The sequence below is a fragment of the Dasypus novemcinctus genome, chromosome 3, assembly GCF_030445035.2.
Source record: "Dasypus novemcinctus isolate mDasNov1 chromosome 3, mDasNov1.1.hap2, whole genome shotgun sequence".
Classification (NCBI taxonomy): Eukaryota; Metazoa; Chordata; class Mammalia; order Cingulata; family Dasypodidae; genus Dasypus; species Dasypus novemcinctus.
Window position 1 is genome coordinate 103,334,163 of NC_080675.1, and position 25,086 is coordinate 103,359,248.

Consider the following 25,086-nt stretch of genomic DNA (forward strand, 5'->3'; position numbering starts at 1 on the left):
ATTGTCTCTGTTCATTGTCTGCTTGTTGTCTTTAGGAGGCCCGGGGAACCAAACTCAGGACTTCCCATGTGGGAGACAGGTACCCAATAGCTTGAGCCACACCTGCTCCTATTGATTTATTTATATATTTATTTTTGAAGGTACCAGGGATTGAACCCAGTACCTCATACATGGAAAGCAGGTGTTCAATCTCAGAGATACTCCTGCTTCCCAGTAAATATATCGAGATGAGTGAAAACAAGAACACAACTTATCAAAACATACAGGATACAGCAAAGGCAGTCCTGAGATGGAAATTTATAACCCAAACACCTCTTTTAAAAAAGAAGAATTTAAATCACACATCCGACTAAACAACTGGAGAAACTAGAAAAAGAACAGTAAACCATTCCCAAAGTAGGCAGAAGGAAAGAAACTATAAATATTACAGCAGAAATAAATGAAATTGAGAACAATAAAAACAAAAAACCCAGTAGAAAAAAATCAACAAAACCAGAAGCTGGTTCTTTGAGAAGATCAATAAAATTGACAAACCTAGCTAGATTAACAAAGAAAAGATGACAATAGATAAAATCATAAATGAAAGAGGCAAAGTTATGACTGACTTCGCAGAATTAAAAGGCTTATAAGAGTATATTATATGAGAAGCTATATGACAACAAACGAGACAGCCTAGATGAAATTGACAAGTTCCTAGAAATGCACAACCTACCCTGATGATATGAGAAATGTAAGAACTTAAACCAATCACATTTAAAGAGACTGAATCAGGTGACCAGATGTAGCTCAAGTGATTGAGTGCCAGCTTCTCATATAAGATGGTTCGATCCCTGGTTCTTCCTAAATGAACAAACAAATGAAATTATCAATTTTGTGTCATCTATGTATCTTTTCAAAAAGATTTTTTTAAAAAGAATTAAAGCAAAATAAAGATATTTCAAATAAGTAAACAAAAAGAAATTACCAAATCAGGGAGCCAGTGTAGCTCAGTGGTGGAGCGCTGGCTTCCCCTATATGAGATTTGGGTTCAATTTTTGGCCCCAGTATTTAAAGAAAAAATTGAATCAGTCTTTAAAAATTTCCCAACAAAGACAAGTCAAGTACCAGATGGCTTTGCAGGTGAATTCTTGAGAAGAATTAGCACCAATCTTGTTTAAACTCTTCCAAAAAATTAAGCAGGAGGGAAAATTACCCATTTTATGAAGCCAACATCACCGCAGTACCAAAGCCAGATAAAGATACTACAAGAAAAGAAAATTACAGACCCATCTCTCTAATGGACATAGATGCAAAAATTCTCAACAAAATACTTGCAAATAGAATCCAACAGCATATCAAAAGACATATATCATGACCAAGAGGGATTTATTCCTGGTATGCAAGGCTGGTTCAACAGAAGAAAATTAATTATTGTAATATACCACGTCAACCTATTGAAGGAAATAAACCTGTTGATCATCTCAATCAATGCAGAAAGAGCATCAACAAAATTCAGCATACTTTCTTTTTTTCTTTTTTTTTTTTTTTTGGCACTCTGCTTGAAAAGGAATGCTTACCATGCTTCTTTTTTTTTTTCAATTTATTCATTTTTTTTAAAAGATATTACATTGAAAAAATATGCGGTCCCCATTCGCCCCCACCGCCCCCACCCCACCACTCCCTCCACAGTAATGCTCTCCCCCATCATCATGTCACATCCATTGCATCTGGTGAGTACATCAAAAATATGGAACGCTTCACGAATTTGCATGTCATCCTTGTACAGGGGCCATGCTAATCTTCTCTGTATCGTTCCAATTTTAGTGTACGTGCTGCCGAAGCAAGCACAGCATCCTTTCTTGATAAAAATACTTTGAAAGATAGGAAAAGAAGGAAAATTCCTGAATATGATTTGAAGGCACATATGAAAAACCCACAGCCAACATCATACTCAATGTGGAAAGGTTGAAAGCTTTCCGTCTAAGGTCAGTAACAAGACATGGATGCCCATTGTCACCATTGTTATTCAAGAATATGCTAGAAATTCTAGCTAGAGAAATCAGACAAGCAAAAAGTAAATAAAAGGCTTCCAAATAGGAAAAGAGGAGGTAAAATTCTCGCTATTAGCAGATGACATAATCCTATATTTAGAAAACTGAAATGTCTGTAACAAAGCTATTTGAGCTAATAAGTTCAGCAAAGTGGCAGGATACAAGATCAACATGCAAAAATGAATAATGTTTCTGTACACTAGTCTTGAACAATCTCAGAAGGAAATCTGGGAAAATCCATTTACAGTAACAAAACGACTCAAATAGGGAAGTGGATGTGGCTCAAGCAGTTGGGTGCCCACCTACCACATGGGGCATCCCGGGTTCAGTTTCCAGTGCCTCCTAAAGAAGACAAGACAGTGAGCTGACGTGACAGGCTGGTGCGACAAGCTGATGCAACAAGATAATACAACAAAGAGACACAACAAGGAGACACAACAAGGAAACACAATAAGAAACACAAGAAGGGGGGAGCAGAGGTGGCTCAAGGGATTAGGCCCCTCTCTCCCACATGGGAAGTCCTGGATTCGGTTCCTGTTCCTTCTAAAAAGAAGACGAGCACACAAAAAAAGGACACAGAAAGCAGACAACAAGCACAAACAACGAGGGGGCAGTGAGAAATCTTTAAAGAAAAGAGAAGAAAAGACTCAAAATACCTAGGAATCAATTTAACCAAAGAAGTACAGGACCTATATACAGAAATCTACAAAACAGTGCTAAAAGAAATCAACAAAGACATAAACAAATGGAAATACGTTCCATGTTCATGGATTGGAAGACTAAATATCATAGAGATGTCAGTCCTACCCAAACTGATTTATAGATTCAATGTAATGCCAATCAAAATTCCAATAGCCTACTTTACAGAAATAAAAAATGCAGTTACCAAATTCATTTGGAAGGGAAAGTGAACCTGAATAGCCAAGAGCATTCTAAAAAGAAGAGTGATGTGGGAGGAATTTCACTCTCTGACCTTATTACAAAGCTACAGTGGTCAAAACAGCAAGGTGTTGGCCTAAAGATAGATTCATCAATTGGTGGAATAGAATTGAGAGTTCAGAAATAAATCCTCACCTCTATGGCCAACTGGTTTTTAACAAACCTACCAAAACCATGTTAATGATACAAAACAGTCTCTTCAACAAATGATGCTGGGAGAAATGGATATCCATAACCAAAAGAAAGAAAGAGGACCCCTTTCTCACTCCCTATACAAATCAACTCAAAACTGATCAAAGACCTAACTTTAAAAGCCAGGTCCATAAAACTACTAGAAGATAATGTAGGGAAACATCTTAAAGACCTTGTGGTAGGTGGTGGGTTGTTGCACAGGAAACAAAAGAAAAAATAGATAAATAGGACCTCATCAAAATTAAATGCTTTTGCACCTCAAAGGAATTTGTCAAAAGGGTGGAAAGACAGCTGACTCAATGGGAGAAAATATTTGGAAATCACATACAAGAAGGGTTTAATATCCATGATATATAAAGAGATGCTAAAACGCAATAATAAAAAGAAAAACGACCCCATTAAAATATGGGCAAATGCTCCTGTTTGGCCATCTCCCTGGGAGGAGGCAGGGTAGAGTCCAGAGCAGGCGGCCACTGCTGGGGTCTCCAGGGACTGGTGCGCAGCAGTAGCCGGTGAGCAGGATGTTTCTGGGTCTGAGCAGTTGGTTGGGTTTGGAGCATCCAGAGACGGACTGCGGAATTCCGAGGGAGATGGGCAGCCCTTGGGAGACGTGGGAGAGGCTTCAGTGGACAGAGCTCTGAGACTGTCGCAGAGTCCGTGGAGGAGGAGCCGCAGCAAGCAGAACAGGAGGTCCTCCTCCACTAGGCCAAAGGCCTCGGCAACTATCTACTTAACTTTGCATCTGCTGCTGCAAAAAAGATAAGTGAATCAGTTGCTAAAACAGCACAAATGATAAATTGGTAGCAGAAGGAAAAATAGGTGGCATAATTGATAAGGCAATTGTAGATTTTTCAGAAGGAACAGAAAAAAATGTGTTCAGGAGCAATACAAAAAAGTCAGAAGTAGCAATGCCCCCATGAGTTGACAGTCATGATGAAGAAAAAATTCAACAGCAAATCTTGTCCTTATCAGCTAACGAGCAATTTCCTCCGTGACCCCTACCCCACCGCCACCCACCCCAAACCCCTCTGTAGTTTAATTTTGGCTTTGACAAGATGTACCCTGTTGCCCTGACCATGCTCCAAGAAGAAAAGCTGATGAACAGGATGAGATTAGCCCTTGTTCCTAAACTTGTAAAGGAAGAAATGTTTTAGAGTAACTACTTGTACTGCGTTTTACTAATTAATCAATGGGCACAGTTACTGGCTTGACCGCCCAACAGCAGGCGGCGGGAAAGAAGCAGAGCAACAGCAAAGACGATTGCCACAGAGGCAGTTCCGCCCCAAATGCCACCTGTCTCATCAAATCTCAGTTTAAGCCTCAAAGGATGAGGAAGAGGTTTTTACTAGCCCAGGTGTTTCTGAGTTTGTCAGTTACGCCCTTGAGGACTGTAACTTAGGAGAATCTGAGTAAAGAAATGAAGCAAGTAGTGCTTGAAAAAAGGAAGAGGATTCTGTGGTTGGGAAAGAGAACTATAACAGGAACTTCAAGGATATGAAGTGGTGACATGGGAAGTGGACTTGGCCCAGTGGTTAGGGCGTCAGTCTACCACATAGGAGGTCGTGGTTCAAACCCTGGGCCTCCTTGACCCGTGTGGAACTGGCCCATGCGCAGTGCTCATGCACGCAAGGAGTGCCGTGCCATGCAGGGGTGTCCCCGCATAGGGGAGCCCCACTTGCAAGGGGTACGCCCTGTAAGGAGAGCTGCCCAGTGTGAAAGAAAGTGCAGCCTGCCCAGGAATGGCACTGCACACACGGAGAACTGACACAACAAGATGCAACAAAAAGAAACACAGATTCCCATGCCGCTGACAACAACAGAAGCGGACAAAGAAAACAACGCAGCAAATAAACACAGAGACGGGGTGGGGGGGAGGGGAGAGAAATAAATAAATCTTTAAAAAAAAAGAAAAAGAAAAAAAATGAAGTGATGACAGAATCAGAGCAACAATATGAAAACTGGGATACAGAAATAGAGAAAATGCTTGAAGAGGAAAATTAGCTGTTTCCAGAAATGAGAGATTAATCCTTAACATTCTGAAAACTGACAGTAAATTCTAGATGTTCAGATTCACCCAGTCAGAAGGCACAGGAGAGTATACCTTTATTGAAACTCAAGACTGCTTCATTATGCTTTCTTCAATCTGAAACTTGACTCTTCTACTTTAAAAAAAAGTATAGTTTTTCTAATAATCAAAAAGGGGTGTTTTATGTAATATTTCTTTAATATAAATCTAGTTAGGTTTCTTATAGTCAATATTCATACACACAAGTAACATTTTAGAGTTCTGTTTTTTTTTTTAAATGGGCAAAAGACTTTAACAGACATTTGTGCATAGAAGAAATACAAATGGCAAAAAAAAACATGAAAAAATGTTCAACATTGCTAGCGATTAGGGTAATACAAATCAAACCTACAAGAAATATCATTTCACACATATTAGCATGGCCCCTATTAAAAAGAGAACTACAAGTATTGGAGAGGATGTGGAGAGATAAGAATACTTATACAGGGAAAACGGACTTTGGCCCAGTGGTTAGGGTGTCCGTCTACCACATGGGAGGTCCGCAGTTCAAACCCCGGGCCTCCTTGACCTGTGTGGAGCTGGCCATGCGCAGCGCTGATGCGCGCAAGGAGTGCCATGCCATGCAAGGGTGTCCCCCGCGTGGGGGAGCCCCACACGCAAGGAGTGCGCCCGGTAAGGAGAGCCACCCAGCCTGAAAAGAAAGAGCAGCCTGCCCAGGAATGGCTCCGCCCACACTTCCCGTGCCGCTGAGGACAACAGAAGCGGACAAAGAAACAAAAGTGGACAAAGAAACAAGACGCAGCAAATAGACACCAAGAACAGACAACCAGGGGAGGGGGGGAAATTAAATAAATAAATAAAATCTTTAAAAAAAAAAAAAAGAATACTTATACACTGTTGGTTGCAATGTAGAATGGTACAGCCACTGTGGAGGACTGTTAGGCACTGCCTAAAGCAGTTGAATACCCAGAAGAACTGAGAGCAGTAACACGAACAGACATCTGCACACCTATGTTCACAGTGGCATTATTCACGATTGCCAAAAGTTGGAAACAACTCAGGTGTTGATGAAATGGATAAACTATGGTGTATTCACACGATGGAATATTATGCAACTATAAGAAGAAATAAAGTTGCAAAGCATATGATAACGTGGGTGAACCTGGAGGACATTATGTTGAGTGTAGGAAGCAAGACACAAAAGGACAAATACTGTATGATAACGCTTCTATGAACTAAATATATTGTGTAATCTTGATAACTTGAATATAGGTCACCAGAAATAGAATGAGGTTAGAGAATGGAAAGCTGAGGGTTAGTCTGTGCAGAATTGGTAAAAAGGATGTGTGTTAATCTTAGGAAATGAATAGAAAAGGTAAAAGGCCAACATAATGTTTGTGACTAGTATGTGGGTATGAAAATGGTTTAAAGGGAAAGTCTAAGGTGATGTATATTACTAAAAGGAAAGCTAAAAAACATAATATGGGACTGTATAGCATAGTAAAACTAGGTGAGATATGAACATGGGTAAGTTTGCATGCATATATAAGACCGTCTTTTTTTGAAACTGAACAAATGTTTGTTGCTACTATAAGAGTTAATATCAGACAAAAATAAATTATGCTAAGTGAAAGGAATCAGACACAAAGTACTATATATTATATGATTCCATTTATATAAAATATAAATATAAATCAATTTATAAAAATTTAATTAGATTAGTGGTTGTGTAGGGATGGGGAAAGACTGCTAAGGCATGTGGCGATTTTCTTTTTGGAGTAATGAAATTGTTCTAAAATTTTTTTGTCGTGATGAATGCACAACGTTGTAATTATACTAATAGCCATTGATTATACACCTTGGATAGATAGTATGGTCTGTGAATATGTCTCAGCAAAACTGCTTAATAAATAAATAATTGTGCAAGACTAGCCAGAACTAGCACCTGTGTACATCAGGGGAAGCATAGAGAGATTAAGAGGTAAAGAATTTTCTTGTTTGTTTCTTTGTTTTTTATTATTACTGACATAATGAAAATACTCTAATAATGATTGAAGTGATGAATGTGCAACTATGTGATTATACCAAATACCATTATTGTACAGTTTGGATGAATTGTATGCTTTATTAATATGTATCAATAAAATTGATTTGTGTAAAAAAACAAAGAAAAAAATTTTTTAAATACCTGCCACACCTAGTAAAGCATGAGATTTTCCTGATACCTTATCTTAGAGAATTCTTTGCCTTCCTTAGTCTACAATATTATGAATCCATTTAAAAGTGTATTATTTATTTATTGACTTTCCATTGTTAGCCTCAAAATTCACTATATACCTTGAATAAAAGGGGGAAATGGCAAAGACAAATGAGTTTATATGGCTAAGAGTCTTCCAAAAAGAGTCAGGAAGTCATCAGAGGGGTCACACTTATACACTCCTTAGGAGGACCCCAGAAACAGCCAAAGTATATAACCCCAGGTACTCATTCTCCTGAGGGCTACGGAGGCCCACATGTTCTATGGTCATGGCAGATAGCTCCGGAGCTCAGTGCCATGTCAGTGGGCCCTACTTTGGAATTTGTGTCCCTGAGTATGATGGAGTTGGACTCAGATGTGACCTTTCTACACATGCCTCTTCTGTCACTCTTACTGAACCTGTGGTTGGTACTAGGGTTGGTGTATACTCAGGAGACTTGAATCTCTGGACTGTCTATGTGCCAGCTGTGCCCTGAGCCTCAGCAGAGTTGCAGCTCCTATTCTCTGGTTCGTTGGACTTACGCAGGTCAGCTAATAGGGAGGTGAAGATAGTCAATCACCACACCAGGGAATGCAGAGTGCCTACAACTGCAAGCGGAAGAATTGCATCCATCGTCCATGTGGAATCTAAGCCCCCTTCTGATATAGAGGTGGAGTGGACTTCATCATCCCAGGGCCCACAGAATGGAGGAATAAAATGTGGATTAGAGTAGACTTACTGATATTCTACTATAAATTTTTTTTGACTACTAATAGAAGAAATTGTATCATTGACAGGGAGAAAGTGACCACAGTAGTTGCTGAGGGCAGGGAGTGGGAAGTAGAGATGTGATGAGGGGGCATTTTGGGGACTTTGAGTTGTACTAAATGATATTGCAGGGTCAGATGCTGGACATTATATACCCTGCCATAACCCACTGAATGTAACAGAGGAGAGTGTGAACTCCAGAGTAAAGTATTATCCACATGGTGCAGCAGTGCTCCAAAACATGTTCGCCGAGTGTGATGAGTGTGCCACAATGATGGGGGAGGTTGTTGGTGTGGGAGGAGTGGGGGGGTGGATGGGGGATATACGGGAACCTCTTATGTTTTTTATAAACCTTTTTTTGTGATGCATGTATCTTCAAAAAACTACAGTTTACAAAAATGATAGGGTTGGGGGGATGGGGGGTAGGTTATATGAGAACCTCTTATTTTTTTTAATGTAACATTCTATGTTATCTATTAACTTTTAAAAATTTTAAAAAAGACAAGAAAAATTCACTATATATCACTGGTAGCATTTTATAAAAATCCTATTTTCATAGTCAAATTTATCATATTTTGAGATTTAGAAGTTTCAATTAATAAGTCTTTATCTATCATAGCTGGTCTTTGTCAAAGTAATGGGTTCATTCATTTAATTCTCTCTACAATTGTCTACTTAAATAGTAAGACAAAATTTAGAATTTATCATCATTTTTTACAACTATTTTACTGTGCCAGTATCAGAGTTAGAAGAGGGTTTGCTGAATATGGTAAATAAGGACTATGTATATATATTTCCTTAAGAATGAGGGTCAATATGCTTTCAGGCTCCAGCAATAGCAGTAACTCTAATCTTAAGCATTGAACAAGCATTTTCTTCTTGTAAAGTATTTACGACATTCTCACACATAGAGCTGTTCAGAGTATAGTAAGAAGAACACACAGTGAATGGACCCAGAGAGCAGACAACAGGGGAAAGGGAAGAGAAATAAATAAAATATGCAGAGTATAGTAGGCAGATGGTGTTGGTTCATGAACTGTTTATTATCCGTCCACCAGGAGAAAAATGCAGAAACAGAATTTTTAGAAACCTCCATAGCAGTTTGATAGAGCACTTTCATATCTGTTGAAGCTAATAACTTAAAAATTGGAACTTATATTTTGTATATTTTTATCTCATTTTTCTAGTAACTCATTATTTTTTTTTACAAAATTATTAGCCCACAATGAATTGGAATTTAAAGAAAAAAGTTCCTTTAACAGCAATAATTTGAAAAGCATGTTCTTTTTTTAAATTTATTTATCCCCCCCCCCCCATCCTCCCACCCTACTGTTTTTGCTGTCTGTTTTGTCTTCTCTTCCCATTTTCTTTTCTCTAGGATTCACCAGGATTCGATCCTGGAGGACTCTGATGGGGAGAGAGATTCCCTGTCACCTGTGCCACCACAATTCCTGGTCTCTGTAGTGCTTTACCTTGTCTCTCTTTTTTTTAAAGTTAACAGATCACACGGAATGTTATATTAAAAAAAACATGAGGTTCCCATATAACCCACTCCCCAACCCCCGACCTCATCATTTTTGTAAACTGTATTTTTTGAAGATATTACATCACACAAAAAAAGTTACATTAAAAAATATAAGAGGTTCCCGTATATCCCCTACCCCCCACCCCACTCCTCCCACACCAGCAACCTCCCCCATCATTGTGGCACACTTATCGCACTTGGTGAACACATTTTGGGGCACTGCTGCACTTCATAGATAATAGTTTACCCTGTAGTTCACACTGTCCCCCAGTATATTCAGTGGATTATGGCAGGATATAAAATGTCCAGCATCTGACCCTTAAATATCATTTAGAAGAACTCAAAATCCAAAAAATGCCCCCTCATCACATCTCTACGTCCCTCTCCCTACCCTCAGCAACTACTGTGGCCACTTTCTCCACCTTGATGCTAAAATTTCTTCTATTACTGGTCACAATAGTTTTATAGCAGAATATCAGTAAGTCCACTCTAATCCATATTTTATTCACTCTGTGGACCCTGGTATGGTGATGCCCTCTCCACCTCTAGATCAAGAGGGGCTTAGGTTCCACACGGATGATGGATGCAACCCTTGTCTCTCTTTTGATGCGTCATCATTGTGCTGCATGACTCACTTGCTTGGGACACTGGCTTAACACATGCACATTCGTGGGCTCTCATACAGGCACTGGCTCACCACGCAGGCACTTGGCTTGCCGTGGGGTCACGCTTTCTCTTCTTCTTTTTCACTAGGAGGCCCCAGGGATCAAACCCAGTTCCTCCCATACGGTAGACTGAAGCTCTATCAGCTACATCCGCTTCCCAAAAAGTACTGTTCTAAAACAGCCTTTTGTATGTTTGTGACACCATTCTGAATGGTATAGTCAAGAGGGTTGCAGGATGGTGTTTCTATACCAATGGTCCTTGAAAGAATGAATGAGTAATTGAATGGGGTGGGGAGTGAGTTAGTCCTTTATGTGAGTCTGATATTTTTCTGTAAGAATCGATGCTCGAACATATATGACCTCTTTCCTATTTCTCTAGCTGAAGATAAGAAATTAAAATTTCTTGAATGTTCTGTAATTTTCTGAGGATAAAATATAATTCACCTTGTATCTGAAAGTTCATAAATTTGATCAATAAAATTAAAGTTACAGTATAATATAATTAGTTTTTTTTTATTTAGTTGTTGGCTACTGGTTGCAATGATTCAATAAAGATGTACATCCTAAATATTTTGAAATAATAGCTTTCAAACATTAGAAGCAGCTACTTGGAAGTAGATTCCACTTTCTTTTACTGTTTTTGTAAAAACACTATTAGTAATAAACCATATACTGTGGGCATGCAACTATTAATTGGTTACAGTTTTAAAGGTCCCACAGTATTGCTAGATCACAATAGCACAAAAGTGCTCTGAATGGTATCTTCAAACCACAGGCATTTGATTGAGTATAGAAGAGGTTCATAATGTTTGAATCTGTTTCCAAGGCAGGATTAGTTGTTCTTTTCTTAGCACTTCCACTGAACTTTTTTGTGTGACTGCCTCTCTTAAGATTATTGGGTAAATCCTTGTGGTGTGTGTGTGAAAGAGAAACAGCGACAGAAAGAGATAGGTGTATAATTCTATAGAAAGCTGTAGACAGGTAAGATGGTTTAAGCCTATGCTGTGTGTGCTCATGGAATCTAGACTTTTCCACCTTTTGAATAATATGCTGGTGCCTTTGATCAATGTCTTAACTTTTTTTTTTAAAGCTATGGAATATATGACTAAAACTTTACTGTTATATATAGAATGGTCTCAAGAATAATTATGCTTACTGGTCATTTTTCATAGATGTTTTCTTGCTTCATGGATCTATTAGCATAAATGATTACTAGATAATTTTTAAAAATCATTTCAGCAGTGAGATTATTTGTATAGCTTTCAATTGTGCAGTATAGGTCTCAGTTCCTGAGAATTAAGAGAAAATACATACATGATTTGCTTTAGAATTGTCAGTGATTTTTTTTTTTTTAAGATTTATTTTTTATTTATTTAATTCCCCTCCCCTCCCCCGGTTGTCTGTTTTCTGTGTCTTTTTGCTGCGTCTTGTTTCTTTGTCCGCTTCTGTTGTCGTCAGCAGCAAGGGAAATGTGGGCGGTGCCATTCCTCAGCAGGCTGCTCCCTCCTTCGTGCTGGGCGGCTCTCCTTTTGGGTGTACTCCTTGCGCGTGGGGCTCCCCTACGCGGGGGACACCCCTGTGTGGCACGGCACTCCTTGCGCGCATCAGCACTGCGCATGGGCCAGCTCCACACTGGTCAAGGAGGCCCGGAGCTTGAACCGCGGGCCTCCCATGTGGTAGATGGATGCCCTAACCACTGGGCCAAAGTCCGTTTCCAGAATTGGAGGTGATTTTTAATGATGTAACAATGCTATAATCTGATAGAGAATCCCTATGTTGAAAGCAATTTCCCACTGACTTTCTGTAAATTGTTTCAATCTTTCTACTCTTATCTTTGGTTTTTCATAAATGGGTTGAATAAAACAAAATGCTGGTTACCATGAGGTGCAGGCTATGATTAAAAATAAAGTAATCGGGTAGGATATCAATAGGTTTTACTTTCAAAATACTAGCAAAATAGACCTATTCCTCTGATTATGTGGTATTTTTTTTTAACAGACAATTTAGTCACAAATAAAGTGTTTCACTAAAACTAATTAGTAAATGAATATAATGTTTGTAATATTTGGCCTAAATTTTAAAGCATTGTAGGAGTAATGCCATTTGCAAATGCCCCTTTTGTCCTGGTCTAATCTTATACCTTGTTACTTTAAATTACCATAAAATTTTTTAAAATGTAAATATTTCAAACCTTATATGGTGACTCTTATTTCAAACAACACTTTGAATAGTGTGCCTGCTTGCTCCTTTTGCTTGGAAGGAGAAATGGACAGAGGTTAGTTTGTACACTCATTCATAGGCTGTTGCCAGTGGTTTGGCTAGATGATCAGGGACTTAAAGGAGCATGACTGGAAAATTTGTGACAAACAGTTCTGGGGAAGAGATATGTGAATTGACCTTATTGAGTGGGCAAAAAACATGAAAATATTTTGTCCCATGTGAATGCTCACTGGAGGAAGATTTTAATAATCAAGTAGATAAAATAACCCATTCTGTGGATACTAGTCAGTCTCTTTTTCCCCAGCCACTCCTGTCATTGCCCAATGAGCTCATGAACAAAGTGGTCATTGTGGTAGGTATGGAGGTTATGCTTGGACTCAACAACATGGACTTCCCCTCACCAAGGCCTACCTGGCTACAATCACTACTGAGTGCCCAATCTGCCAGCAGCAGAGACCCACACAGCCCCTGAGATGGCACCATTCCCTGAGGTAATCAGCCTGCTACTTGGCGGCAGGTTGATTATATTTGACTACTTCCATCTTGAAAGGGTCAGCAATTTTTTCTAGCTGGAATAGACACACACTCCAGATAGGGTTTTGCCTTCCCTGCATGAAACGCTTCTGCCAAAACTACCATCTGTGGACTTACAGAATGCCTTATCCACTGTTTTGTACCACATAGCATTGTTTCTGGTCAAAGAACCCGCTCAACAGTTAATTTTCTTTTAAGTGGTTAACAGCAAATAATGTAAGGGAATGGGCACATGCTCATGGAATTCACTGGTCTTATCATTTTCCCTATTATCCCGAAGCATCTGCATTGGTAGACTGGTAGAATGGCTTTTTGAAGGTACCAACTAGGCACTGTGCCAACTAGATGGGAGTACCTTGCAGGGCTGGGTCAGTGTTCTCCAGGAGGCTGTGTATGCTCTAATCAGTTTCTACTCTATGGGGCTGTTTCTCCTATAGTCAGGATTCACAGGGCCAGGAATCAAGGGGGTGGAAATGGGAGTGTACCGTTCACTATTTTTTTTTAAAGATTTATTTATTTATTTCTCTCCCCTTCGTCATCTTTGTCTGCTTCTGTTGTTGTCAGCGGCATGGTAATCTGTGTTTCTTTTTGTTGTGTCATCTCGTGTCAGCTCTCCATGTGTGCGGCGCCATTCTTAGGCAGGCTGCACTTTCTTTCATGCTGGGTGGCTCTCCTTACGGGGCACACTCCTTGCGCGTGGGGCTTCCCTATGCAGGGACACCCCTGCGTGGCAGGGGCACATCTTGCGCACATCAGCACTGCGGGTGGGCCAGCTCCACACAGGTCAAGGAGGCCCGGGCTTTGAACCGCGGACCTCCCATGTGGTAGACGGACGCTCTAGCCACTGGGCCAAGTCTGCTTCCCCCATTTACTATTACCCCTAGTGATCCACTAGGAAAATTTTTGCTTCCTGTCACTGCAACCTTAAGCTCTGCTGGTCTATGGTTCTTAGTTCCAAAAAGAGTACTTCTACCTGGAGAAGCAACAACGATTCCACTGAAATGGAAGTTAAGACTGCCCCCGGCCACTTTGGGCTCCTCATGCCTCTGACTCAAAGGGCAAAAAAGGGAATTACTGTACTGGCTGGGGTGATTGATCCTGACTACCAAGGGGAAAGCAACACCATGGAGGTAGAGAAGAGTTTGCCTAGAATACAGGAGATCCCCTAGGGCATCTCTTAGTACTACTATGCCCTGTGATTAAAGTCAATGGAAAACTGCAGTAACCCAATCCAGGCAGGGCTAATGATGGCCCAGAAACTTCAGGAATGAAGATTTGAGTCACTCCACCAGGCAAAGAACTGTCACCAGCTAAGGTGCTTGCCGAGGGAAAGAAAACATGAAATAGATAGTGGAAGAAGATAGTGATAGATATGACTACATCCATGTGACCAGTTACAGAAATGAGAACTGTAATGATGATGAATATTTCTTTTTTATTTTGTTATGAGTGTGTCTGTATACGTACATAAAACAAATATCTTTGTTTTCTTTCCTATCTTATTCCCTTATCATTTGACTTAATTTGTATTTGTTTCATGTCATAATATTTAAGTTATAGGATATCAAGTTTAACAGTGAATATTACCCAAGGTCTTGCTCCCTATTCTGGAGGAATTTAGTACATTTCCCATTGTACGGAGCACAATTGAGTATTGTTAGGTTTTTAAAAAAATGTCTGTTACTGTTTTTCATTAGAGATTAAGGATGAATTAATATGATGAATATGGCTCCAAGTTGATAAGGGGTAGACTGTGTTAGGCTCATGTGTCAGCTTGGCCGGGTAATGGTGCCAGTTGTTTGGTCAAGCAAGCACTGGCCAGATTGTACCGTGAGGACATTTTATGGACTTGAATCATCAGTGAGTTGATTACATCTATAGCTGATTACATCTAAATCAGTTGAGAAGATTGCCTTAAGCAGTTCGACACATCTCATCCAACTAGTTGAAGACCTTAAAAGGAGAAGTGATTTCATTACTCAAAAGAAAATTCTGGAAGCAGATTTGGCTCAATGGATAGAGCATCCTCCTACCACATGGGAGGTCCAGGGTTCAAACCCTGGGCCTCCTGACCCATGTGATGAGCTGGCCCATGCGCAGTGCTGATGTGCACAAGGAGTGCTGTGCCATGCCAGGGTGTCCCCCGCGTAGGGGAGCCCCACACGCAAGGAGTGTGCCCTGTAAGGAGAGCCGCCCAGTGTGAGAAAAGTGCAGCCTGCCTAGGAATAGTGCTGCACACACAGAGAGCTGACACAGCAAGATGACACAACAAAAAGAGACACAGATTCCTAGTGCTGCTGACAAGAATACAAGTGGACACAGAACACACAGCAAATGGACACCAAGTAGACAACTGGAGGGGGCACAGGGAAGGGGAGAGAAATAAATTTTTTCTTTTAAATCTTCAAAAAAAGGAAAAAGAATTCTCATCTCTACTTCTGACAGCTTCTCCTGGGGAACTCATTGAGGGCCTTCATTGGAGTTACTGGCTTGCAGCCTGCCCTACAGAATTTGGACTCATTCATTCCCATGGTTGAATGAGAAAATTTTATAAAACCTCATAATATTTACAGATATCTCCTCTTGGTTCTGTTTCCCTAGAGTAATCCAATACTCCTAACAACAATGTTTGAGTGTTCTGTTTTCATCACCAAATTTGGCATCAATATTTTTAGTTTTAGCCATCATGGTGGTTGTGTAATGACTTTTCAGATGATAATCTTGCCACTTTCCAATATAGCTAGAATTCTCAACCCTAGATGAATGTTAAAATCATCCAAGGGGGAGGAGGTTGTTTAAAGGTCTTTTTGCCCAAGCTGTGCTCCAGAGAAATTAAATCAGAATATCTGGGATGGAACTCAGGCATCAGTATTTTTTCAAAATTCCCCAGGTGATTCCAGTGTGCAGGCAAGTTTGCAAACTAGTGCTGTACAGGAAATAAAAATTAGTTGAGGATATCTGAGTTTTCCTATGAAACATCTTCCCAGTTGCCTACCTCAAGGTATTGACCTGGTTTCACAGACCTGGTTTCAAAGTTGGCTTCACAATTTATAAGTTCTGTGACTTTAGCAAGTTCCTTATCCTAAAGCTTCTGTTTCTGGGATTTAATAATGTGAACTTTCTAGTTCAATATAGTGCATAAAGTAGGTCTTTAACAACTAGTGGTTTCCTTCTTTTTTTTCCCAGCCTGGAATGAAGTGTTATATATTTGAATTAATGAAGACTATAAACCAGCATTCCTTCTTTGTTAAATTTAGCACACCCTTGCTTGTCAGGTGGAATACATTTCTAACAACAAAGCCTTTTTATTTTATCTTCAACATGGAAATTAACCCAGGGCTCAATTACTGAATACTCTTGTCTAAAAGTGCAGAGATAGGACCTTACATTTTCCAGTCAGAATCAACTGAGAACTGGTATAATTATCTTTGTGATGAAGGAACTATACACCCCTTCATCACAAGGATTTTCTTTGATTTTTTTTATCTTTAAAACATGATGTTTAAGTTCTCTGAACTACAAAAACTTCTGAACTCTTCCTTTTAAACATTTTTGTCTGTTAAGCAAACTTGTACTTTTGGGAAAGTTAATTTCTCATCTTGGATGTCCTTGTATACACTACAGCATCTAGAACTATGCCACACATAAAATAAGTACGGTTTCATTAAATATTTGTTGGATGAATTTTCCCACTTGAAAGTTAAAAAAAGTAACATTTTCCTATATGCTTTGAAATAAAGTAACAACAAAAGCTTGAAAATGGTGTTTGGTTTTCTAAGTTGATGAGATGCCAGTATTTTTTATAAAGAGGAAAGCTTGGAAAATTGAACTGTGTTCTGATCTTCTTTCTTATGTAAAATATGAGGGCAGGTTGAGTCGTGAAATGCACATAGGGATGTCAGTAAGTAAAGGAAACAATGAGTGAGCACACAGGGAAGATAGTTCATGAATTTGCCCAGACTCCAGCTTTCAGTAGTTTTGGGAAAACAGCCTAAACAGTTCTTGGGGTTCTTTAGTTTAATAAGAATAAGCAAAGGGTGGAGTGCTTAATCCTTTTAAGTGAATGATAAACACTGGAAGGAGGCGTGTCTTCAAGCGGTCTACTCCCTAGGGTTTTTGGGTCACGTGAGCTTAAAGTACTTCCCGTTTCCCAGCCTGTGTCTCCAGTAGGGAGTGATCAGTCTGAAAGGAAACTTGCAAGGAAGTAGTAGGCAGGGAAAGCTGCCTGGAAGGAAGTTTAAGTACAGAAACAGCTAAGTATTTCTAATAACAATGCCACACTTTACAGTGACTAAGGTAGAGGACACAGAGGGGGCAGCAGCTTCGGTCTCCCGAGAGGAGGAGCCCGGCTTAGCTCAAATAGAAGCCCGGATTCAAGATTCAAATGAACCCGGTGAGTACTCAGTTTGGTAACTTTTGGAACAGTAGCGTTTTTCGTGAGAGAAATGGTAATTAAAATATGTGAATTCAAATGACTCCTTAAGCATGGAGAGAAAATGTGGTTTGAGTGTTTTTTAATCAACTCTTTCACTTCCTTGTATATCTGATGATTTCCCTTACTTTTTTTTTCACACTCCTGTTTGTTTTTGCCTACAATGAGTTCTCTGTTCATTACCTGCAGGTGAAATTGAATCAGTGGCAAGTTTTTCAAGCAGAAAGAAAGGCACAGTAAAAGTCAATTGATGCAGTATTTATAATCCACTTTTTTATCACACAGTTCAAATTATATTTGGAAAAGCTCTAAACCCAGCTAGTGACATTAAAACTTAGAAGTTTATGAAAATAATTATGTTAAAGAAGGAGCTTTGTTCAGTGGTTTTATAAAACGGACTTTGACTCTACTTGTGACCTCAAGTTATTCAGTATTTTTGCCTCAGTTTACTAGCTAAACATCAATTCAATAGTAAATGGTATAAGAATTCTTTTATGAAAGAACAAAAGATGATACAATGGATGGTCATTATGGTGACCAAAATAGCGGCAGGTTTAATAAAGGTGCTTACAATTATTTGATGAATGTGATTATCCCTATTATTTTCTGTAAATGGTAACAGTTATGCTTGCTAGGGGAATTGCAGTTTTGAATTTTTAAACATGCAATTAAAATCTTAGTTAATGTTGTATTAAATATAGTTGAAAGTTTCTTGCTCTTTTAAATTTGTAAATTTCACAAATTGTTAACAGTTTTTTTAGTGTGCGAATAAAGGCTAAGGGAATAATCACTCAATGTACCTTTTAATCCCATGATTCTAAATTGTCCCCATAAGCAAGTAACACATAGCATCTCCTTGCTGTAAACAGCTATTGATTCTTTGTTTCTTACCAAGCATTCAGGAATTTTTACAAATCTCAAACTTATGTAAAGATAGGAACATTTTTGATAGTCCCTTTATTTATTTATTTTTCTTATAGTAAGCATTTGTTACAGGGAAATAAGAAAGAACTTTTTATGTAAACTCTTAGTAGTTTGCTAGGTTATTTTCATTTTGCTGAATACTTAGAATGGTAAGTTGAAAGCTAGTTTAGCTTACTTTGAACTTGAACCTGATTGTCCACAGTTCAGACTTGTGTTTAGTTGACCCGAACTTGCTTAGTTGCTTATGTTTGTTGGTCTTAATTATTAATCCCTTTGGTCTTTTGTCTTTGCTACTCTCTTCATTAATTTCACAAAATGCAAAAAAGTGAGCCCCATTTCATTTCTCATTGTTTATTTGCTTTTTCCACCACCTTTATTTTATTATTTCATCTTTACTTGTTACTTTATGTTTGGGAAAATCTTTTTTTTCAGATTAGAACAGTGTCAAAATCATTTAATCTATTAGCACCTAGAAAAGCCATAAATATATTGATAGCAAACCAACTGTGTATTAAGTGACAGTATGAGGCTTAATTCATTTTCTTCTAAATTAATGGCGTTGGATGAGAAGAATGAAAGATATAATCCAACTTGAATTTAATAAGGCTTTTTATTTTGGTGATTCCCATGACAGCCAAGAAAGTGTCCACTTGAATGAACTATTTTAAGTGAACAACTGATGGGGCTATATTATCTAAATTGTATTTATCTTTTTTTAAAGATTTATTTTTTATTTATTCCTGCCCCCCGCGGGCCTCCCCACCTTCCCATTCTCCCCCCTCCCCCCCCCACTAGTAACACTGGCCATTTATGTAATTAGTCATTTTCTTTGAGTGGTTTTCCTTCTGTATCTGTGAGGAGAGAATAATATGTTATTGTCATATAAAACGACCATATTTAGAAAGCAGATCATCCTTTAAAATGTGTTTTAAGAAGATGAGATTTATTTGAACCAGACAGATGAGTAATTTGAGATAAAATAAAATTATGAATACTGGCATAATATAAACTAATCTAAAAAGAAGTACATTAATTATGCTAGCTACTAGAATGCCAATATAGAATGCTGCTTAAGGTAGGTTTCTAAAGGAAAAGTAGAAACTCAGACTTGTAACATCCTTCTTGACTGCCTTCCTCCTCCTCTAATTAAGTGCCCCATTCTATGATTTCTCAGCAACCTGTCCATAGACTACCAAAATAGCACTTATACACTGTATTGCATTCTTCTCTGTTTACTTGCCTCTGTTCCCCAATAGACTAACTATAGGCTTCTTAAGGGACAAGACCTTGTCAGGATCCTTTTTGTATCCCCAGGTCCTAAGGAAATGCCTGGCTCATAATAGGCATTCAGTGAATGACTGAAAGAATACCACTATTTGCCTTTTTATTCACCAAACACATGTTAAGTGCAAATATTGTGCCAGATGTTGTAGTTTTTTTCTAAGGTTACAAAGGTAACCTTTTGGTGAAGTATAAATTCCCTACCAAAGGCAGCAGAATGGCTTTGGAGTCAGTTGTTTGGGTTTGACTACTAATTAATACTGATGATTAATAATTAATTGAATGACTTGGGACCAGTTACTTCTCTCAGTCTTAGTTTCTTATTGATAAAATAAAGGTATAAGAGTACCTGCTTTACAGGGTGGTGTGAGGATTAAATGAGATAATGTATATAAAACACTTAACACCATGTGTGACACAGTGATCATTCAAATAAGAGCTTTTTGTTTACTATATTGTGATTAGAGGTTTAGTAAGGACAAAAGAAACAGTTTTAGACAACAGATGATAGAAAGAATAATGATATCGCCTGGAGGGAATCCTGGACACGGATCTCAGGCGGAGACATCTCTGATTCATGAAATGAAGTCTAGAGAAAGAGATTATAGCAGGAGGAATAACCTGAAGGTATGAGAGGGTGTAGTTTGTGCAGGGAAACAAAAGTTTGGGGCAGTTAGCACATCGGGTGAGTGGAGAAGAGAGATAAGAGATGCTGAGAAAGAGGCAAATTGAGGTCACTTATGAAGTGTTTGTTATCAATTTCATTCTCTCCCCACTCTGGGATGGTGGGTGTTACAGCCTTTTTAGAGATAGAGCAACTGGCTAGTGAGAGTGCCTTGCCTCAGGTCACGTGGTAAGTAGCAGAGTCAGTGTTCAAACTTCTAAATTTTCTGTGCTTCTCACTGCCACGTCATAGGTTTTTTTGGTTTTGTTTTGTTTGTTTTTTAATATTTTTTTGTCATAGGTTTTTAAGAATGAGAGAACAATTCTGTAATTTCTAAAAATAAGAACCATATAACATAGTTTTACTGTTTATTATCTTTTCTTAATCAGGTGCTAATGCTTCTTTTTTTATTTAAATATTTCATTTGTGTAAGTATTCTTGTGAAAAATTGTTGTAAATCTTCTCTTCCCTCCTCAAATATTCTTATATATAGTGTCTTTGGAGTAGGCAGATGTGTACTCTGGACTTGCTTTCACTTAATACAGATAACAGATTGGAAGATTTCCCCTCCCTTTGAAGTGTAGGATTCTAAGGAAATTATCAGAAAGGGGCCTGTAACCAAAAAAGAGGAACCTGTACTGGTATTAAATAGCATCTGCAAACATTAACTCACAGTAATAGAAATGATATGATGGTTTTACTATGAGAGAGATTTTGTTGAGTAGGAGTTTAAATTCTTTTAAGAACCTACAGAATGTTAGACTGTTAGGTAAACATTACTTGTCCTTGTTACCCATGAAAGCCTATACAATAAGGAGACTTCTAAAGAAAGCTTATGTCTTAAAAAACACTTCTTTTGTTGACTAACATTAAAATAGGTTGAAATAGACAAAAGAGCTTCTCTCTGTGGACACAGACTTTTTCTCAGTTGAAGATTAGAAATCCTTTTTCTTTTTTTTTGGTCCCTTAAACTGTTCACATAGGGATTTTACCAGCTCAAGCAACAGAAAAATTTAGATCTACATGTTTTTAAATCTCAGGGTCAAAACTTTATTCTTTTTTTTTTCTCCCTTCCCCCTTGTTTGCACTTGCCGTGTGTTCATCCTCCTCATTTCTACTAGGAAGCACCAGGAGCCAAACTCAGGACCTCTGATGTGGAAGGGATGTGCCTAATTGCTTCAACTACCTCTGCTCCCTGCTTTATTGTGTCTCTCTTGTTTTTTTCTTCTTGTGTCTCTCGTTGTGTCAGCTTGCTGCAGCTGCCGGTCACACCAGCTCACTGCCTTCTTTAGAAGGCACTGGGATCCAAACCAGTGGGGCGCCCAGTCACCTGAGCCATAGCTGCTTCCCCAAAAATTTATTCGTAAACTTGGTTTGGTGAGGCATGTTTTTCTGTCTTCCTCTCTACCCCAGTAGTCTATCATTGTAAGAAAGACTAACACCTTTCTGAAATGCCTTCCTAATTCTTTTTACCATGACTTCTACTGGATCTAAGACCTTCAAGTAGGAATACAAATTGGAGTCTGATTTTTTTCAGTTCTTTGCCTGTTAAAATTTTTAGATATGTTTAAAAGTTTAGATAGAGAACCTTCTTTATGGTATTAAATCTGACAATCCTGGACACTCTTATTCCCCATTTTAACACAGCTATCACCAGTTTTCTAGAATCTCTCATTCCCCAAATTACCCTTGTTTAGTATACCAACGCACTGTGTACTCTCTGCTATTTTGCCTAATATATGTAACTCTGCCCCCATGGAAGAAGAGTAGATTAGAACTAATGTAAATCTATAAAATAAAATTTCTGCAAAATATACACATTGCTTAATGTGTTCATATTCTCCGTTCTAAACCATATTTTGTTTAGGAATATAAAAATACTAGATATAATTTTAGCTTATTTTTAAACATTGAAAAGATTTTCAGATTTCAGACTAATTTGCACACATGGCATGGGTTAAGAAATTGATTATAAGCCAGTTAACTCTGAGAATCTCACATTTCTTGGTTTTGTCAAGTTGAAAGAGGAAACAACTTTACATAGAAAATGCCATCAACACATTAACGTTATAGTAATAATACTAGCTACCATTGTTACAAATATCTCCTTTACAAATATTGGTTTATTTAATTCTCACAACAACCAGGACAGGTAACTATTATCACCTTTTTAGGGATGAGGAAAATGAGAAGTTAGATAAGTTAAGTGACTGATTTGGAATTCAAACTAAGGTCTTTGTGACTAAAAGCCTTTTTTCTTTTTTTTTTTTCAAAGATTTATTTATTTATTTAATTTCCCCCCCCTCCCCTGGTTGTCTGTTCTTGGTGTCTATTTGCTGCGTCTTGTTTCTTTGTCCACTTCTGTTGTCGTCAGCGGCACGGGAAGTGTGGGCGGCGCCATTCCTGGGCAGGCTGCACTTTCTTTTCACGCTGGGCGGCTTTCCTCACGGGCGCACTCCTTGCGCGTGGGGCTCCCCCACGCGGGGGACACCCTTGCGTGGCACGGCACTCCTTGCGCGCATCAGCACTGCGCATGGCCAGTTCCACACGGGTCAAGGAGGCCCGGGGTTTGAACCGCGGACCTCCCATATGGTAGACGGACGCCCTAACCACTGGGCCAAAGTCCGTTTCCCAAAAGCCTTTTTTCTTTCCATCACACCACACAACACTTTCTCTCTTCTTTATTTATGTATAAATAATGAAAGTTTTTCTGAACTACTAGTCTGTTCCTGTCATCTCCGCAGTTACTAAATATGTTTAGGTTCTAGTTCTTTATTCTTCATGGACTTCTCAAAATTAATTGAAAGCTAACTGCTTCCTCTGCCTTTTCATGTGTTAGATTGTTTTTTCATTTGGTGTAGGGTATTTATAAATTAGAATATTTTTCATATTATGCTTAAAATGGAAAACTCTGAATAGGCAAGGAACCTGAATTAATCTGACAATCTTTTAGTAGTCCTTCCGACCTCACATTTCTTCTGTGACGAACCCCTATTGGTGAGATAGGAGTAGGAGGCTTAACATTAAATGTAACGATGGGAGAAATGGGCATATAGAGTAAGTGAAAGAATTGAATTTGAATATAACTTTTAAGATTATACTACTGAAGGGTTATGCAAGAGGTTGTACAAGTTATTTTAATGTGTATTGGGAAAATATATTTAATTTCATTATACTTAGAATGAACCTAAATAAAAGCAAAAGTCTAATTAGAGAAAAATATTAACATATGTAGAACAGTTATGGCAAAAATTGAAGATAGTACATACATAACAAATAACTTTGATCCATTCCAAACCTTCAAAATAGGGAATTATATCTCATTTCCTTTTCTTTGTTCTTTCTACTATAACATACTACCTCTGTGACAAAAAATACTGAAGTTTATATTAGAAATGGTGACTCTTAAGAGTTGTAAAACCTATCTTCATCTTTTCCTCCACCTCATATTTTCCTTTATCTGAACTCTCTTTTTACTTGCTGCCTACCATAAAAAAGTTACATTTAAGTTTCATTAGCCCAAGACCAGGCTCATGTGCATTTCCTCTAAGATAACTTTTCTCCTTTTCTACTCCCACTCAGATTTTAGTCAGCATCCATTGGCAATTTTTTTTTTTTTTTTCAGGTACCTGGGATTGAACCCAGGACCTCAAAAATGGGAAGCAGATGCTCAGCAATTGGGCTGCATGCACTCCCCAATGAGAGTTGGTTTTTTTGTTTGTTTTTATTAGGTACCAGGGATCGAACCCAGGGCCTCATATGTGGGAAGCAGATGCTCAATCCACTTGAGCTACATCTGTTCCCCCATTGGCACTTAAATAAGCTTTGCAGTATGCCTTGAATTTGCAATAGCTTTGTAATTATATTTGTATCTCTTTAATTTTAGGAGGGTGGAGGATAGTGTTTGTTATTTTTTTAAGCAAATTAGTTTTATTGATACATATTAATAAAGCATACAATTCATCCAAACTGTATAATCAGTGGTGTTTGGTTTAATCACACAGTTATACATTCATCACTTCAATTATTATTAAAGCATTTTCATTATTTCAATAATAAAAAAACAAACAAGAAAATTCTTCCCCTCTTTGTCTCTCAGTGCTTCCCCTGCTGTACATAGCTGCTATTTCTGGCTATTCTTGCACAGTTATTTACTTATCAAGCAGTTTTGTTGAAATATTCACATACCACACAATCTATCCAAGGTGTATAATCAGTGGCTTTTAGCATAATCAAAATGTAGTGCATTCATCATCACAAAAATTTTAGAACAATTTCATTATTTCTAAAAGAAAAGCTCCACACCCCTTAGCAGTCTTTCCTCAGCCCTACATAACCACTAATCTAATGAGGATAGTGTGTTAATATTTTTGTGAAAATAACATTTTTATTTTATTGAATTTCAAACCTATATCAAAGTTCAGTGAGCTTTCTGTTCATATTAATATCTCTTACCTGTTGGTGTTTTTTTTTATTTTTAGATGCTCATTTATAAGGGCTATCAACTCTTTCTTTGTGAAATATTTTTCCAGTCAATATTTTTTATAGTTTTACTTAGAAATAACTGACATACAGTAAACTATATATTATTTAAAGTGTACAATTTGATGAATGTTGACATAGGTTTATACCTGTGAAACCATTATCAT

General features: G+C 38.2%; 1 protein-coding gene, 1 non-coding gene and 1 pseudogene across 4 annotated transcripts in view; 2 read left to right on the plus strand and 1 right to left on the minus strand.

Annotated features, from left to right (window-relative positions):
* The window catches only part of SLC12A6 (solute carrier family 12 member 6), a 134,330-nt gene that overhangs the window by 16,525 nt on the left and 92,719 nt on the right, over positions 1–25,086 (plus strand). Inside the window, exon 1 of one of the 3 annotated variants that reach the window (XM_058293850.2) lies at positions 17,278–17,529. The exons of the other annotated variants lie outside the window; for them this stretch is intronic. Coding sequence (XP_058149833.1) covers positions 17,409–17,529 — 121 coding nt within the window. The 5' untranslated portion in view covers positions 17,278–17,408. Of the gene's footprint in view, positions 1–17,277; positions 17,530–25,086 lie in introns of those variants that run through there. 3 annotated transcript variants of the gene reach the window in all.
* Positions 1,721–1,827, minus strand: LOC111764430 (U6 spliceosomal RNA). Its single transcript, XR_002797044.2, has one exon. It is a non-coding gene; the product is annotated as a U6 spliceosomal RNA (small nuclear RNA).
* Positions 3,538–5,283, plus strand: LOC139438690 (synapse-associated protein 1-like; annotated as a pseudogene).